The sequence below is a fragment of the Molothrus aeneus genome, chromosome 13 (genome assembly GCF_037042795.1).
Source record: "Molothrus aeneus isolate 106 chromosome 13, BPBGC_Maene_1.0, whole genome shotgun sequence".
Lineage (NCBI taxonomy): Eukaryota > Metazoa > Chordata > Aves > Passeriformes > Icteridae > Molothrus > Molothrus aeneus.
The window spans coordinates 20,232,493-20,248,569 of NC_089658.1; the positions used below are offsets into that span (position 1 = coordinate 20,232,493).

General features: G+C 63.6%; 2 protein-coding genes across 4 annotated transcripts; both read right to left on the minus strand.

Annotated features, from left to right (window-relative positions):
* Positions 1–530: 530 nt before the first annotated feature.
* Positions 531–8,686, minus strand: MAN2A2 (mannosidase alpha class 2A member 2). Of its 3 annotated transcripts, XM_066558810.1 has the most exons (23): positions 8,330–8,686; positions 7,904–8,158; positions 7,654–7,798; positions 7,391–7,562; positions 6,694–6,821; positions 6,393–6,566; positions 5,905–6,091; positions 5,644–5,821; positions 5,299–5,501; positions 4,867–5,049; positions 4,600–4,714; positions 4,361–4,428; positions 4,030–4,195; positions 3,546–3,782; positions 3,327–3,449; positions 3,121–3,235; positions 2,897–3,030; positions 2,648–2,789; positions 2,328–2,461; positions 1,970–2,047; positions 1,494–1,688; positions 1,293–1,403; positions 531–1,140 (listed from the first exon to the last, which is right to left on the minus strand). In XM_066558810.1, exons 1-23 carry the CDS (start codon positions 8,459–8,461, stop codon positions 988–990), a joined length of 3,528 nt encoding a protein of 1,175 aa, XP_066414907.1. In that variant the 5' UTR covers positions 8,462–8,686; the 3' UTR covers positions 531–987. The 3 variants fall into 3 exon arrangements, with proteins under 3 accessions (XP_066414907.1, XP_066414906.1, XP_066414904.1); XM_066558809.1 differs by lacking the exon at positions 1,970–2,047 and having other exon boundaries at positions 8,330–8,683; XM_066558807.1 differs by lacking the exon at positions 1,970–2,047 and having other exon boundaries at positions 1,293–1,688.
* A 787-nt stretch (positions 8,687–9,473) lies between these two features.
* FES (FES proto-oncogene, tyrosine kinase) lies at positions 9,474–15,335 on the minus strand. Its single transcript, XM_066558756.1, has 19 exons — positions 15,236–15,335; positions 14,270–14,515; positions 13,999–14,172; positions 13,834–13,930; positions 13,304–13,487; positions 13,024–13,161; positions 12,794–12,913; positions 12,595–12,717; positions 12,341–12,527; positions 12,182–12,259; positions 11,758–11,967; positions 11,540–11,662; positions 11,284–11,337; positions 11,045–11,163; positions 10,750–10,844; positions 10,533–10,656; positions 10,266–10,423; positions 9,958–10,080; positions 9,474–9,816 (listed from the first exon to the last, which is right to left on the minus strand). The coding sequence occupies exons 2-19, from the start codon at positions 14,489–14,491 to the stop codon at positions 9,674–9,676; spliced, it is 2,472 nt and encodes an 823-aa protein (XP_066414853.1). The 5' UTR covers positions 14,492–14,515; positions 15,236–15,335; the 3' UTR covers positions 9,474–9,673.
* Positions 15,336–16,077: the final 742 nt, after the last annotated feature.

The following is a 16,077-nucleotide window of genomic DNA, read 5'->3' on the forward strand; positions in this document are numbered from 1 at the left end:
GTTGGAAAAGACCTCTAAGCTCATCCAGTCCAATCCAACCAAGCCAGAGCTGAGGCAGTTCCACACCCCACCCTGTCCTTCCCAATGCCCTCCCTGCTGGAAGTAGGTAGCCCCAGGGGGCCAGGAATTATGGCCTGTGGTTCCCACAGCAACCAGGAGGATGCTCTGGTGACACGGTGTAATTAGCTGCGACTCAGCCACTGCAGCTCCAGCAGAGCAGAGCGCCAGGCTCACTCTGAAACGGGGCTAAAGGCTCTGGGTTTGGGGGAGGCACTCCCACGCTTCACCCAGGCATTGCTGTCCGCACCAGGAACTGACTCCCATCCCCCTGGCTCCTGCCCAGCACCAGGCACTGCCTGCTCCAGAGCACAGCTGGGCCTGGCCATGCCACCAGCCTCTCACAGGTGCCAGGGGCTCCTGGCGAGATCTTCAAGCTGGCCTCTGCCCACCTGAGAGTGCTGCCCTGTCTCCCCACAGCACACCATTCCCACTCCCCTGCGTGAGAGCCACAAACCACACGTACACCAGGGCCCTTGGAAACAGCCTTGTGTTTCCTATGAGCTCCAGGAGAGGTCAGTCCCAAGTCCACAGCACTTCCTCAGGCAGCTGCCCAACACCACAGGTGCTCCTGGCCTCCCCTTGCTGCCCGCCAGTCAGGGGAGCCCTGCACGGGCCCCTGCCCCAGCCATCAGGGTGGCCGCCCTCCTGGGCAGCCTGCCTGTGACAGGGCAGCAGTGTGTGTCCCAGCAGCAGCAGCAGAGCCCAGCCTGCAGCCCTCCCCAGCCACGCTCGGCCCACCCAGCACCGTGTCCAGCAACGTCTGCTCCAGCCCTGCCACAGCAGTTCATTCCAAATCTATCTGAGAACATGGAGCTAATAAATTAGAAAGTGGCAGCACAGCCTCTGCCAGTCTGCTGGCCCCACTCCACTGCTGCACTGGTGCTGCTCCTGTGCTGTCCAGCCACTCCACTCCTCTCCTGCTTGACACTACCCCAGGCGGATGCGGAACGTGGCGATTTCCATGGGGTCCAGGTGGATGTTGGTGCTGTTGGAGGCTGTGCCCAGCGGGTACATCAGTGTCAATGAGGTGGGCTGCAGGGAGCCCAGCTCCAAGCCCTGGAACAGGCCTCCCAGAGCTAGCTGAGGAGAGACGAGGAAGTGGGGAGGCCCAGGTGAGGATGTGATGGCAGGGGCAGCACTGTGCCCAGGACAGCCTGACACATGCCATGGCTGCCACGCCGAGCTCCCAGCCCAGCTGGCCCAGAGGAGGTGTGGGGGCAACCTGGCCCTACCTTGCCCTGGCTGGTGGTGCAGTTGAAGCCCAGGTTCTTGGCCTCCAGGCTGCAGTCGAAGCCTTTGCGGTGCAGGATCAGTGCTGCCTCAGCTGATGGTAGTGAGTCATCCTGCAGGGAGCTGGAGCGTGAGGCACAGCACTGGGGACAGCAGGGGCAAGGCCCCCACCAGAGTCCCACCATCCCTGAGCCATGGCTCACCTCTGCCTGCAGCGTCCGTAGGTTGAGGATGTGGAAGTCGCAAGGAAGGGTGGTGGCAAGGGGCACAAAGGAGCGCAAGGCTGGCAGGGCTGGCTTCTCCAGGGCCACTGGCATGACCAAGGCCTCAGCATTCTGGTGCACAGAGGTGATGTGGCTCAGCAGGGAGGGGAAGCTGATGGGGCGCTCATCCTGCACCTGCCAAGCAGCAGATGGGTCAAATGCGGGCCCAGGAAGGCAGGCAGAGCCGGGGCAAGGCACAAAGAACCTCCATTCCAGCAGTGCCTTGAGCCCAGGCACCTGCCAGCACAGCGCAGATGGAGCTGCCCCTGCCCAGGCAGGTCCCCCCGCCCCAGCACCAAACAGGACCCTGGCTAGTTGATGGTCAGGCTACAGACCTGCTACAAGCCTGGCTAGACTAGTGGCTAGCAGCTAGTGCACAAGACAGGGAGAGACAGCAGGGCCAGGCTGGCCATTACCTCAGGGCTGCCAGTCCTGGTGCCAGGGAAGCTCAAGGCTTTAAACATGGAGACCAGTTTGGAAAAGAAGCCGGAGCTCTGGATGGGTGGCACAGCACACGCATAGAGGGCAGCGAGGGGATTGGACAAGAACACTGTGATTATGAGGGCGACGTGGCTCCACAGGGACAGAGCCCACTGCATGTCCTGCTCTCCCCATGCCCCCTGCTCCAGGCCCATCCCTGCCCAGTGCCAGCACAATGGGACAAGAGGGGAGAGGACACCGCATCCCATCACGTGTGGCTTTCTGCAAATGCCTCCACCCTGCTCCATCCCAAGGCAGGTTGGGCTCTCAGCCCTGCTGCCTCACAGCCAGCACCTTGTTGGCAGTGCTGCGGCGCTCCAGGAGGAGCCGGAACCGGTTGCAGGTACGTTTGTTGTCCTTCAGCCCCTGGCCCAGGCCCCGGTTGTCATCCTGCATGAGGCGCCGGTCCAGGATCACCTCCAGCTGGCCTGTGGAGAGCAAGTCCCTGCAGCCCAGGCTTTACCAGGTGCCAGCCACACCCCACAGCACAGAGCCCCCAGTGACAGCAGGACCAGGGCACCCTGCCCAGCCTGCAGCACCCTCCTCCCCTGCTTCCCCTGGGGAGGACAGCCCTAGCTCCACAGCAGGTCCCCAAGGCACAGAGCCCAGCTCACCGCTGTGAAGGCTGGAGACCCCCAGGGCCTGGGCTGTGAGCAGTGTCAGGCGGCTCTGCATGTCCTGGATGTAGGCCATGGCAGGCATTGGGTAGAAGTTGGCCTGCAGAGGCAGCTTCCGCTGGTACCTGCGGGGCTGGATCTGCCAAGGAACAGAGATCAGTGGCCAGAGGTGGATCCCACACTGCCTGGTGCCAGAGCACTGTCCCCCTGTGAGCAGCTGCTGTCCCTCCCCAGCCTGCTGCATACCTGGAAACCATTAAGGTCCGTGAAGAAGGTGTCATCACTCTCAATGTCAGTGCTAAAGCGCAGGGCCAGCTCCTTGTTGATGTGGTCACGGATGTCCACCAGGCAGGACACATCCAGGGACAGGCCCTCCACTCCTGTGGGTAGGCAGTGAGGGGCTGAGCCCCAAGGGCAGCATGGCCCAGTTCCCTGGGCCAGCAACACCTGGCACAGCCTCAAGACCTCACCTGGCACATTGTACAGCCGCACCACGGTCTGGACATGCTGGTAGTAGCTGGCAACCTCTGAGAAGAGGGGTCCCTCCATCACCCGCACCACTGGGGGGTCCTTGGGAGCGTAGGGCTAGGGAGAGGGATAGCTGTGCTGACACTGCTTCCTGAGGACAGTCCTACAGGCACAGCTGTCAGCTGGCTTCCACAGGTGGACCCTGTACCTTGGCCTCGCCGTCAGGCAGGAAGAGATAGGCCCCACTTTTGTCCTTGGAGGTCCTGGTGCCATAGACGAGAAATTCGCTGCTGACCCTGTGCCCCTGCTCCTCCCCAGCTGGCCGCAGGCTCTGCAGGTGTGTGCCGGCACAGCAGTAAGAGCATGAAGCAGCGGGATGTACCCCTCCTGTCCTCCACCCCACGCCCTGTCAGAGCCCCGCACTCACCTGCAGCAGGCCCGTGCGCCCCAAGAAGCAGGCCTGCAGGTGCTGGTTCTCCAGGCAGAAGTCATCAGCAGCAGCCGGGAAGACGTGCAGGGGCAGAGCCTCGGGCTTGTGCACGGGCACGTCCCGGCCGTGCAGGTACAGGCGCGTGGAGGACCTTGGCGTGGCGTGGCCATCCAAGGCCTTGTGCAGCTGCAGCACACGCAGCCCCAGCGCAGGCAGGCGGGCCAGGACAGACACCTGCAGGCAGCATGGGGACCTGAGCCAGTCCCCACCTCTGGGAATGACTGGGGGTCAGTGGGGCAAAGACCCTGCTCAGCACTGCAGGGCTGCTGCTGAGGAGGGACATGCGTGGGGACCTGAGGGTTCGGCAGCTGTGGGATCTCGTGTTGTGGGGCAGGGACAGAGCAGGGCTGCCGGTGTGTCCTGGCAGTGTGTGGGGTAGGAGGCTGGCACAGATGGGCTGTGGGTGTGGGGTACCCCATACCTGGTAGACATTGGGCACCGCATCAGTGGCAGAGTTCCACACTGCACTGAGCTGGGAGGGCAGGGGCTGCCCCTCCTCAGAGAGCACACGCACGTGTGGGGAGTCCACCAGCACTGGCACCACACTCAGGCGCTCCTGCTCCAGCGGGTTGAACACCACCAGGAACCTGTGGGGGTAACACAGGGCTTGGCATCCCAGCCTTACAGCATCCCAGATGTCCCATGCCCCACACTAACTACAGAACCACTGCACCTACCCACAGCTTCACACGTACTCCCTCATTGCCTCCCCACAGCCCCATAAGTCCCCAGAGCAAGGCAGGAGGCCCTACCGAGGTGAGGTGCCCAGTTTGACCACTGTCCTCTCTGGAAGAGAGTCCTGGCTGGAGCGTGTCTCATCCTGGGGAGGAGTAGTAAAGAGTTGGGGTGTGCCCCATGCCCCTGCCAGTTGGGCCCAAGGACATGGGCACAATCTGGGGCTCCCTTCCTGGCCTCTGCAGCACAGAGTTGCTCCCGGGGGCATGGGGACAGTGTGCCAGAGTGCAGGGAGGCAGGGGCTGGTGCTGCTCACCATGCCAAGGAACGGTGCAGCCAGGTCGTGGCGGTATGCGTCCTTGTCCTCCAGCACAAGGTAGTGTGCAGCATTGATGATGACACGCTTGAGGTTGGTGAGGGATTGGAGCAGCCTAGGCAGAGGCAGAGGGAGCCACCTTCTACATCTCCCTGTGAGAGGGAGAACCTCCCCACAGCATCCCCACACCTAGCCGTTCTCCCGGCCCTGAGCCCACCAGCCCCACTCTGAGACAGGCTCTGAGGGTGCCCTGGCCCCCACACGCACCGGACTCCATAGTCCACGGCCACAGCCTCCTTGGCAGTGCCAGCGATGGCATCATGGTGCTGGAAGAGGCCCAGGTTGCGGCGGGCGTTGGTCAGCAGGGCGTAGTCAGAGAGTGGGTACCTGCCATCGGCACCGGCACGGCGGGCGTGGGCGAGTGCCAGGCTGTACAGGATCTCTGCCCCCCTGCGCAGGGACAGAGTCACTGAGTGTCCCTGGTGCTGCAATACCACGGGGACTGGCCTGGGAGGGGGGTGGCAAAGGCACACACTGCCCTGGGACTGGGTGAGGGTTTGGCACTCTGTGCACCAGTCCAGTGTGTTGGCAGCTGGCGCAGACTGGGGACTGTTGAGATCCCAGATACTGCCTGGCCACCCCTCATCCATGCCCCCCACACGCCTCCTGTGCCCCGTGGACCAACCCACTGCCCCTCACCGGAGGTGGGCCTCCAGCACCCGGTCCAGGCTCTTGTAGAACGGCCGGGAAGTGAAGTATCCTGTCCAGTAGTGATCCTCCCGGTCCGCATAGGAGAAGAAATCCCCAGTCAGAACTGGGAACCCAGGTGGCCTCATCCCCGGTACGATGCCCACTTTCTTGTACAGGGCATCAAAGTAGTCAGAGAGCGTGCCAAACTGTGCCTGCAAGACAGCAAGTGCAGCCCTGAGCTGGGGCTCCTGCAGTGGGGGCTCTTATCACCCCTCACAGGACTGTTCACCCCTCTAACTGTGCTCTGCCGTGGCCTCCTGCTGCCCCCAGCTCCACAGAGCTCTCCACACATACCTGAACATGGAGGTCGGGCCGAGAGTTGAGGAAGTCAAAGATGCGCTGGTAGTTGAGGAACTGGGCATCCCACTCCTGTGGCTTGTCGTAGCGGAAGTCATCTCCCAGGGGCACCAGCAGCACCTTGCTGCGGTACAGCTTGGACTTCTTGCGGTACTGGTCCAGCAGCAGCTGGGCTCTGTGCGGGGGCCAGAGCATGAGGCTGGCCCCTGGTGGCCCACGAGGCCGGGAGTGGCGTGCCCCTGCCCCTGCCGCACTCACCGCTCTGCCACGTTGGCATCGGTGATGGCGCGGGGAGGCACCTTCCAGGGACAGTTGATCCGGCCTCCAGGCAAGCGCTTGAAGTCAAACTGGCAGCAGATCTTGGGGTCTGGGCCACAGGTGTGAGGCACATCGTAGCTGTAGAAGGGCATCATGTGGCAGAGGATGTCGGTGCTCGTGTCTGGATCTGTGGGACCAAGGACAGGTGAGCACCAGCAATGGCTCTCCCTTGCCTGTCCCTGAGCAGGAGGGCCCAAAGACAGTGGTCTGACAAAGCAGACCTCAGAGCTCAGAGAGCACAGCAGCCTCCCCCAGTGTGTTGCTGGACTTGTGGGCGCGTGGAAAGTCACCCTGAGGCTGTCCCACAGGGCAGAGACATCACCTCCCAGTGCTTGGCTCATGTGCACAGAAAAGCAGCTGGTAGCCATTCTCTGCTGCCACATGCCCCACAGGGCCCCCTCTGCAGTCCCTTCCTGGCAGCTCCTCACCCCATGTCTGTCTCCACATGAACTCCAGGTTCTGGGTGGCAGCAAAGTGCTTCTTGATGGCGTAGTGCACGCGCTGGATGAGCATGGCCGTCAGGTTGGAGCGCTTCAGCAGGTAGGGCATGGTGGAGCTGTACCCAAAGGGGTCTACGGCCCAGCCCGACCGCGGCGTCACACCTGCGGCACAGAGACCTGTCAGCCCCGTGCTGGGCCAGCAGCACCTCCCGTGAGGAGGGTCCTGTTGGGACCTGGAGGCCTGCAGAGCATTAGGCAGGCCCCCAGCCACCATCTGCCTGGCTCTCACCAATGTTCTTCTCCAGCCACTGGTGCCCCTCGATCAGCTGGTCAATCATGGCGAAGTAGTGGGAATTAGCCTCATCAGCCATCACCCAGCCGCCTGTCACCATCTCCAGCTGCCCATTGCCCACCAGCCTGTCAGGGGGACACCCAAGATGTGACCAGAGCCCTGCATGAGCCACATGTCCATTGTGGAGTCTCCCTGCCCTGAGCCACCCACAGTCTACATGCAGCCCCCACAGCCACCACTGCCATTCCCCCCTTCTCATGCTGTCCCCATGCAGTGAGTCATCCCTCCACAGCCCAATGCCAGCCACAGCCCATTCCCCCTCCATTACCCCCTCCATCCCCAATGCTCTCAAGGCAAGGGGCAGACAAGGGGGCCCTGTCTCACCACACAATCCTGCTCTCCAGGTCTCCCACCCTTCCATGGGTGCCCTGGGCCTTGCACACAAGTTCCCCAGCCCAATCAGCACAGGGACGGGCCCAGGGCAAGATCTGTCTCTCCCACCTCTCCCTCCACAAGGCAATGGCTCTGACATCTGATGGCACTGGGAGGCTGCTGGCAGTTTGAGGGCACCCCATGCTGAGCAGTACAGGGCCCATGGCAGCTTTCCAGTCCCCAGGGCCATTCCCTCACACACGCTCTGCTCTCAGCCTGCCTGGCAGCTAGGTGGGCACTGGGGCCAGGGGGGCAGCCCTACCTGCGCACAGCAGCCCGCTTCTGGGCACTGATGTTGTCCCACCACTTGGAAAAGAAGGAGATCTCAGACCAGATGAAGCGCCGGCGCGGGTCCTCCTGCATCTTCAGCACCATGCTGTTGAGGATGTGCTGTGTCTGGTCGTAGTAGTACTTGTCGAAAGTCTTGATCCAGCCTGGCAGCACAGGTGGGGGTCACTGTGGGGGGCCCAGGCTCCCTGCCTGCACTGCACCCTAGCAGGAGCTGGGCCAGCCCCTGCCTCTCACCTGGGTCATTGTGGGAGTGCGGCACCACAAACACCTGTAGGGGCTCTGTGTCCCATTCATTGGGCTCGTAGGTGATGTCGAAGCCCTGCTTCCAGACACCACCGTCCTGGTTGTCAAAGGGCAGCAGGGAGTACACAGCCAGCATCTGTGGGTAGGAGACAGTGCTGAGACCCCTGAAAGAGCAGACCCAGGATTCCATGGATGCCAGGTATGGACCCCTCATATGCTAGCAGAGCCACCAGACACTCACCTGAAGGTCTGGGCTCTGTCCTTTGCCCCCTAGAGCAAACTGGCAGTCTTGTGGGGACACAGAGAGGAAACTTGGGCGACTCTCAGGGGGGAGCACCCAGGAGCCATTCAGGGGGTGCTGGGGCAATGCCGGCTGCCCCTCTGCATGGGCTGTCAGCTCCAGCACCGAGTCCTTAATGTGGCTGATGATCTCATGGTTCTCCTCCAGCAGCTGCTCCAGCTGCTCGATGCGGTTCTGTAGCACCGAGATCTGGCTCTGGAGGCACAGCGAGGGGCAAGAGGTCACCCACAGCTGTGGAAAGCCAGTCTTGGTCCTGGCACCTTAATGCCCAGAGGCCAGGGCTGGCTCCCCATGAATTTCCCTGACTGAATGTCCCTGTTTGCCATTCCAGGACCCCCTCACTCACCCCAGACCCTCCAAACTCACCCTGGGGAAGTTGCCCCCACTCTGGTGTCGTGTAGGGTCATGCTGTACCCGGTCCAGCATCAAGTAGAGGGAGAAGACGGCCACGCAGAAGATGGCAGCCCCGCACACTGTCACCTGCTTCTTCAGCTTCATCCCGAAGGGATGCAGGGACTCACCTGCGCCGGCACTGGGGGGGAGCCAGGCCGGACAGCGCAGCCCCTCACCGCGGCCTCCTGCCTCCTCCTCCAAGAGCCCTCACCGCGTCCTACTTGGCTTAATCCGATGCTGGATATTTATATCCGCTGATGGGGCCGGGGCCGGAGAGGCCGCGCGGCCCCGCAGGGCCGGGCAGCGCCCGGGCCCGCCGCGCTGAGGCCCCGCGGCGACGGCCAAGGCCGGGAGAGGCCGGGCCAGCACCGACCGTGTCACCGCCGCCACCCCGTCCGTGCCCCGGGCGGCTCCGCAGCCCGGCCCAGGCCCTCACATCGCCCGCCGGGGCCCGCCGGGATGGGCCAGGCCAGGCCAGGCCCCGCCTCGCGCTCCGCCCGCTGCGCCGGCCCGCGGGGGCGGCGCCGAACCGGCCGGTACCGCACAGCCCGGCCCGCGGGGGCGGCGCCGAACCGGCCGGTACCGCACAGCCCGGCCCGCGGGGGCGGCGCCGAACCGGCCGGTACCGCACAGCCCGGCCCGCGGGGGCGGCGCCGAACCGGCCGGTACCGCACAGCCCCGGAGCGCGAGCAGCCACCCCCAACCCCGCAGCCGAGTCCAGATGCCGGTGCCCTCCCGGTACCCTGTCCCGGTGTGCCCCATCCCGGTACCCTGTCCCAGTGTGCCCCATCCCGGTGTGCCCCATCCCGGTACCCTGTCCCGGTGTGCCCCATCCCGGTGTGCCCCATCCCGGTGTCCCACCCCGGTACCCTGTCTTTGATCCCTGTCCCAGGGTCCCGTTCCAGCCCTCTGTCCCAGTGCCCTGTCTCAGTACTCCCCATGCCATTCCTGTCTAAGTGCACCCCATTCTGGTAACTTCTTTTTGGTACCCCATGCTGGTGCACCGTGTGCCCTGTCACAGTGACCCGTCCTGGTGCATCATTACAGTGTCTCGTCCCAGTGCCATGTCCCAATGCAGTACAAGTCTGTGTCCCCTCACAGCTCCTAGATGCACAGCTGCAGAGCTCGTGTGTTTATTGTACAAGACGAAGCCGGGCAGGAGCTGTGGGTGCCATGTCCCACCCCGAGGAATGCAGGAGTCCCTGCCCTGGGGCTTAAGCACCACACAGCCACCCCGCAGTACCCGCTGCCCAGACAGGGCTCTGCTGTGTCCCCAGCAGTGCTATGGGATGGATCCAGGGCCCCTGGTGCTCCCTGTCACCGCTGCCTCTTGCGGATGGCAATGAGGTCCTGGTGGATGGTGCAGAAGTTGGGCCGCTTGTGGGGGTCATACTCCCAGCAGCGCTGCATCAGCTGGTACACCTCCTCAGGGCACTGCTCCGGAGGGTCCAGCCGCAAACCTGGGCAACAGGGATGGGGACGTGGATCACTGGCCCCTCACACCTCAAATCCCGCTGTGGGATGTGTCTGGCCCATCCCACAGGCACAGCCCCACAGTGCTGGACCCACAGCTCATGGTGGCTCCCAGCCGTGTCCCCTACCATGCTCCACTGCCTCCCGCGTCTGCTGGTTGCTGAGGTTGGCATAGGGGACAGCACCCAGGCTGAAGGCTTCCCACAGCAGGATGCCAAAGCTCCAGACATCACTCTCTGAGCTGTATCGGCCTGGGGACATGGGGCAGGACAAATGCTGTTGTCAGGGGACACGCATGTCACCGCTGCCCAGCTGTGCCCATGGTCCTGAGGGCTGAGGCGCTTGGGGTCTCTGCCTCCCTCCCCAGGACCAGGTGTGTGGGAGTGGGATAGTGCCAGCTGCGGGGTGCCAGGCCATGCCTGGCTCCATCCTGTACCATAATTGAGTGCTTCAGGGGCCGTCCACTTGACAGGGATTTGCTTCATCCCCCCTGTGGAGGCATAGATGCCATCCTCCTCCTCCCGTGACATCCCAAAATCACTGATCTTCAGGGTGTTCCTCTCCGTCACCAGGCAGTTGCGAGCAGCCAGGTCCCTGAGACAGCCCCAGGCAATCAGCCATGTGCCCAGCTGTCCCTGGGGCTCCACCTGGCACAGGTTGGGGTGGTGAGGATCCCAGGGCTCCCTATCCTGCCAGGGCCCACCTGTGGATGCAGTGCTTGCTCTCCAGGTACTCCATGCCAGCGGCAGCATTCTCTGTCATCTTGACCAGCTCCTTCACGCGGAGGTGGGGACCCTCACTGCGCAGGAAGGTCAGGAAGTCCCCCCCTGTGCCCAGATTGCAGAGGCGGTGGGTGCCAGGCAGCGCTGGCAGCTCACCCAGGCGTGAGTGCGTGGGGAGTGCGGGGACGGGGCGCTCACCCTGCACCAGCTCCATGACGATGTAAATGGGCTGTTTCTGCGTGCAGACGCCGATGAGCCGCACGATGTTGGGGTGCCTGTACTGCTTGAGAATCCTGTGGGGACAGGATGGGCACTGTGAGTGTAGGGGGGCCTGGCTGCTCTGGGCACAAGCCACCCGCTGCCATCCCCAGGGCACTCTGCCCTGCCAGCCCAGGGACACGGCCCTCAGCACGATGGTGCTGCAGTCCCAGCAGTGTCCAACAGCTCCAAGAGTGGACAGATGTGACAGGAGAAGCCCAACAGCCACACGGACCTGGCTTCCTGCAGGAACTTGGCCTTGAGCTCAGGTGGAAGGGTTTCCCGGCAGGATTTCACAGCAACGGGGGAGTTGTCAGCACGCAGGCGTCCGCTGAACACCTCCCCAAAGTTACCCTTCCGAGACACAGGTGCACCAGGCTCAGCTCACCGTGCAGCCCAAGGCAACCCTTGTCCTCCGGCAGACCTGTGAGGACAGCCCTGCCCTCCTGCAGACCCCACAGCACCCCATCTCACCCGACCAATGCGCTCCCCCAGCAGCACGTCCTCGTGGTTAAGCACCCATTTGTCCTGCAGCGAACAGACACTCGTGAGCTGCCCCTGGCCCGCAGACCCCTGCAGGCCCCTCTCAGGCAGAGCCGAGGTCCAGGTTCCCCTGTCTAGCTGGAGAAGCATGCCTGTGGTGCTCAGCCCAGCCATCAACAGGAGAAAGGGCCAGGCAGAGCTGCCCCTGCCCAGGGGGCCCCATCCTCCTCCCCACTCCCTGTCTCACCTTGGGCACAGCCCTGGCCAGGACAATGCCACTCTTGCGGGTGATGGGCTGCTGGCTCTGCAGGAGGTGCTGGATCAGCAGCGGAATGGTGGGGAAGCTGTCACCCTCCAGCCGAAACATGTTCTGCAGGGAGGGAGCCCAAGAGGTTGTGATGGACAGGAACCTTGCCTGGCCATGCAAGGCCACCCCAGCCATCCCCCCTGCTCGTGGTCACTCACACCGACAGCCTGGATGATGAAGTGCCGGGGCTGCCCATCCCACAGCACGCTGAGCACGTACTCCTGCTTGCCCTGGCTCTCCCGCACCAGGAAGTCCCCAGTGCAGGTCAGCAGCTCCTGCACCTCCGAACGTGGGATGGCCCCGTGGTACCAGACCTGCTGGCACAGCGGCTTCTGCACGTCTGGGATTAGGGGCACGGGGGGTGGCAGCTGGAAGGAGACAAGGTGAGCCCAGCCATGCACACTCCTGAGTTGTGCCAGAGGTGGGGCAGCAGGAGTGTCTGGAAGCTGTGCCCAGGGCAGGTGGGAGCAGAATCTGGAGGTGCTGAAGCAAGGGGGGCTGTGTGGCCAGAAAAGAGAGAGGACAGGCTCATCAAGGCAGCTGGGCAGAGAGCAGGGTGGCGGGAGGCACCCAGGGACTCACCGAGTACTTTGGGCTGAAGATTCCCGTGATGTGGTTCTTGAGGGTCTCCAGCGCGCTGGCCCCGCTCCGCTCCTGCTCCTGGAAGGAGGCATGGGCTGTGCACCAGCTGTGCACCCCATCCCTGCAGCTCCCGGAGCGCAGGAGGCGAGGCTGACTCACCGTGGAGGAGACGGACTGCCGATCCTCTGGCAGAGGCAGGGCAGGCAGGGGCTCCCTGACGCCCAGCTCTGCCAGCTTGCTGGCCAGCAGGTCCCGCTGCAGCTGCAGCTTGGCCTGGGCACACAGGCAGCCCTCGAGCTGCTGCCGTGCCTCATGCAGCCCCTGCCGCCTGCCCAACAAGTGCACCCTGGGGAGGGGAGGGGATGGTCAGCACCCGCTGCCCGGGCCCCTCACCCCCCTCTGCTGCACCTCACCGCTCCCCGGGGCTCCGGCCCTGCTCCTCATCGTGGATCTCTGCCTTCAGCTCCTGCATCTGCTGCTCCTTGATACTCACGGCCTCTGTGGCGGCCACCAACTCCTCCTCAACCGATGTCAGGCTGCAAGAGACGTGTGCCAACAGTGGGCTTGGCCCCTGCCCCTCACCTGCCCCTGCCCATGGCTAGCCCCACTCACCAGTGCTGGACACTTTCAAGGGTCAGCTCATTCAGCTGCAGCTCCCCCGGCACCAGGTTTTCTGTGTCCTCCAGCAGGCTCTCATCAAAGGACACAGCTGGTGGCATCTCAGATTCGTACCTGTGGGCACCCAGGACAGCTGTGCCTCCACTTGCCCCGTGCTGGCCGCTGCCAGCCAGAGGCAGCAGGGCCATACCCAGCAGAGAGGCTGCGGCTGCGTGGAGCCATACTGGTGGCTCTGGATGAAGCTGCTGTACTCAGTGGCAGGGTCGATGGCCTGGATGGCACTGGCAATCTCCTGGTGCACAGCCAAAAGGTCCTCCTGTACCAGGCTGCTGATGCTGCAGTACTCGCTGAGGATCTCCTTTCTGTGGGAGCACTGCTGGTTCTGGGGGGCCATGGGCATGCCCAGGGGTCGGAAGTGGGTGGCAGCAGGGAACAGGATGGGCAGTGCTGCACGGGGTGGGCAGTGGGGCACGGGATGGGCAGCGGGGCAGGCAGGGCTCTTACAGGACGAGGACCATCTCCTGCTGCAGACCGTAGAGGGACTGATGCAGGCTGGGCAGCATCCGCTGGTAGTGGTGCTGGTGGTGCAATGCTGCCGCCTGCACAGCCAGTACATACTGATTGTGCAGGGCATGGAGCTTCCAGAGGCTGCGCACATACTTCTCCTTCGCCTTGTCCCGCTCCTTGTCTGTGGAGAGAGGCTGTGGAAAACCCCAACCACCAGCACACCACCTGCCCCAGCACCGGGGCAGGGGTCAGAGGGGGAGGGCTGGGAGAGGGTCTCAGGGCAGGCAGAGGGACCGAGCCTGGGGTGGTCACACTGTGACACAGAGATGCCCCTGAACCACAGGGTGGTGTCCCAAGGCCCCCAGGCTTCTGCCTGGCTTCCTGGGGGCTAGGCTGGGCTCTCCTCTATGAAACCCCACCCGCTCCAGGCTGGGCTGTAGTTTTCACGGAGTGCAGGGTGCTCCAGCCATCCCTAACCCAAAAGGGAAGCTGGGAGGTCACGCAGGGGACAGGGGCCAGGTTGGCACCTTTGCTGGCCTCCTGGTACTTGCGCTTGGCCTGGGCGCTGTCACGGGCCAGGCTGCGGTACTGTGCCTTCAGCTTCTCCATCTCCTGCTGCGTCGTCTGGAGAGGGACACGGTCAGGGAGCGGGTCCAGCATATTCTCCTGTTCCCCTGCTGGCTCCAACATACCCGGCTGTAGTCCTGGCTGAGCTGCTGCCACTGCTCGCTGAAGGCTCTGCGCAGCTGCTGCTTGTCGCGGATGAGCAGGCTCAGCTTGGCCAGCGGCCCCGCTGCCAGCTCCTCCGCGTGCCGCCGCAGGATCTGGCTCAGCGTCTCTGTCCGGCTCACCAGCACCCACCAGGACTGCAGGAAAGGGAGTCAGGGATGGCGTGGAGATGGCATCCTCCAGCAGCACCTCTCGGGCTCTGCAGGGCACAGTCCTACTCTGAGGCATCCCTACCTTCTCGATGTGACCACCATGGTTGCCATGGAGCTGCCAAGTGCTCTCCTGCTTTTCCAGCTGGGAGAACATGTGGTGCAGCATCCCTGCATACTCGCGGTCACTCTTGGCCCGCTGTGACATCCACTTCTTCATCAGCTCCAGGAGGCGCAGCTCCCCATCCTGCAGCTGCAGCAGTGCGCTGTGCCCCTGCGGGCACCACAGCTCCGGCCCAAAGCCCATGGCACCGCCGTCCAGCCAGGGGGTCTGTGGGGCACCAGGACAGCCTGAGCCGCAGCTGCCACCCTGCACTGCCTGCACCAGTGGTCGGGCCCTTTGCATTTCACACCCTCCTAGCCCATCATCCGGTCTGTGCAGCAGAGATGGCCCTCCCCACCCACTGCAAACAGCCCTGCAAAGCCTATTCAAAGCAGCAGAATGAGTGCTCCAAGCTCTGTGGGAGCTGGGGCCTGTGGGGATGGTGCTGGGAAGGAGGAAGTGTGGAGCCATAGACAGCAGTGTCACCTCTGCCATGCACAGGGCTGCTCCCCAAGGGCAGCACGGCTGTAGCCCCCATCCCTGGCAGCACCAGCCCCTCCTCTCCGGCAGTTCCAGTCCTGTCCTGCCCTTTCCCACCCCTATGCCCACAGTGTGGGAGCTCCCTGGGACTGGGACACTGGTGGGAAGCCAGCAGAAGCTGAGGAGGGTGCTGAGCCCCAGAGAAAGGTGTGGAACCTGGATATGTGCCAGCATGCAGGACTCCAGAAAGGCCATTGGGAGTCAAACTGATCCCAGTGGCAGTCCCTGGGTGCCCTGCCCTGAAACAAGAGTGCAGCAGGAGCAGGAGAGTGCTGGGGCACCTCCCTGCGCAGCGCAGGATGTCTCCTGGCACAGCCCTTGACCTCACCAAGACCTACCCCCCAGCCCCACCAAGGAGTCCCCCTGTCTCTGCTAGTACCTCACCCGGGCACCGTCCTTCCAACCTACATTTGTTGTTGGGTCTTCGTTGTGAGGCTGCTGCTGGCGTCCTTCTGGGGCCGGGGCTGATGTGGTCTGGACCTGGTGCAGCTCCGGCTCCTGGGGAGGAACAGGAAACCCAGTGCTGACCATACAGCCATTGCGAGATTTCCTGTGCTTCCTGCCCTCCCTGCCAGTCCCCACGCCAGCAGCCAGCACACAGTTCTGCTGCAGCTAAGCAGCTCCCAGCCCCACCACACCTCCCAGCTGTCTCCCACCAGGGCCTGACACCACCAGGTCCAGCCCTGTAACCAAGGGCTCCACTGCTCCTGTGGAGCCTTCATTTAGCACCAGTCCCACCCAGCAAAGCCCCTCAGCTGTGCCTGGTCCTGCCTGACTCCCAGTCCCACTCCATGTCCCTGTGTCTCCAAGAGACTGCAGGACCTCGGGGGTCCTGAGGACTCTGTGAAGCCCCACTGAACTGTGGCCACCCTGTCACCATCCCCAAGCCTGGCCCTTGTGACAGGGAAGGGCTGCAGGACAGAGCACCCACTGATGGACACGCAGAGTGCCATGCCCCAGCCCTTGCTGCCAGCCTGCATCCACAGAGCCAGGACTACACTGGGCACCTTCCCTTCAAAGGGCTTCCCTGGTGCCACGGCAGCACTGCCCAGCCCTGGCAGCTGCCACCACCACTGCCACTGCCCAGTGGCACGGCCCAGGTCAGCTCCACTCAGCTCAGCCTAGCCACCGCCTGGCTGTTTGGTCCTGAGCGCTCCCCTGTGACTGCCAGGGAGGCTCCGGCGCCAGAGGAGTTTCAATGTCACCTGCAGGACACTGCCGGGCCGATTCCACTTTTAGAGGAAGTCAGG

Excerpts from the sequence above, each read along its gene's own strand:
- MAN2A2 (XM_066558807.1), bottom strand. The coding sequence starts at position 8,461 with ATGAAGCTGAAGAAGCAGGTGACAGTGTGCGGGGCTGCCATCTTCTGC. Across the intron at positions 6,822-7,390 it reads AAGCGGGCTGCTGTGCGCAG|GCTGGTGGGCAATGGGCAGC; the intron begins GTAGGGCTGCCC and ends TCCCCCTGACAG. Across the intron at positions 2,790-2,896 it reads CGGACCTTAATGGTTTCCAG|ATCCAGCCCCGCAGGTACCA; the intron begins GTATGCAGCAGG and ends GTTCCTTGGCAG.
- FES (XM_066558756.1), bottom strand. The coding sequence starts at position 14,491 with ATGGGCTTTGGGCCGGAGCTGTGGTGCCCGCAGGGGCACAGCGCACTG. Across the intron at positions 11,663-11,757 it reads TCATCATCCAGGCTGTCGGT|AACATGTTTCGGCTGGAGGG; the intron begins GTGAGTGACCAC and ends CCCTCCCTGCAG. Across the intron at positions 11,338-11,539 it reads TGGCCAGGGCTGTGCCCAAG|GACAAATGGGTGCTTAACCA; the intron begins GTGAGACAGGGA and ends TGTTCGCTGCAG.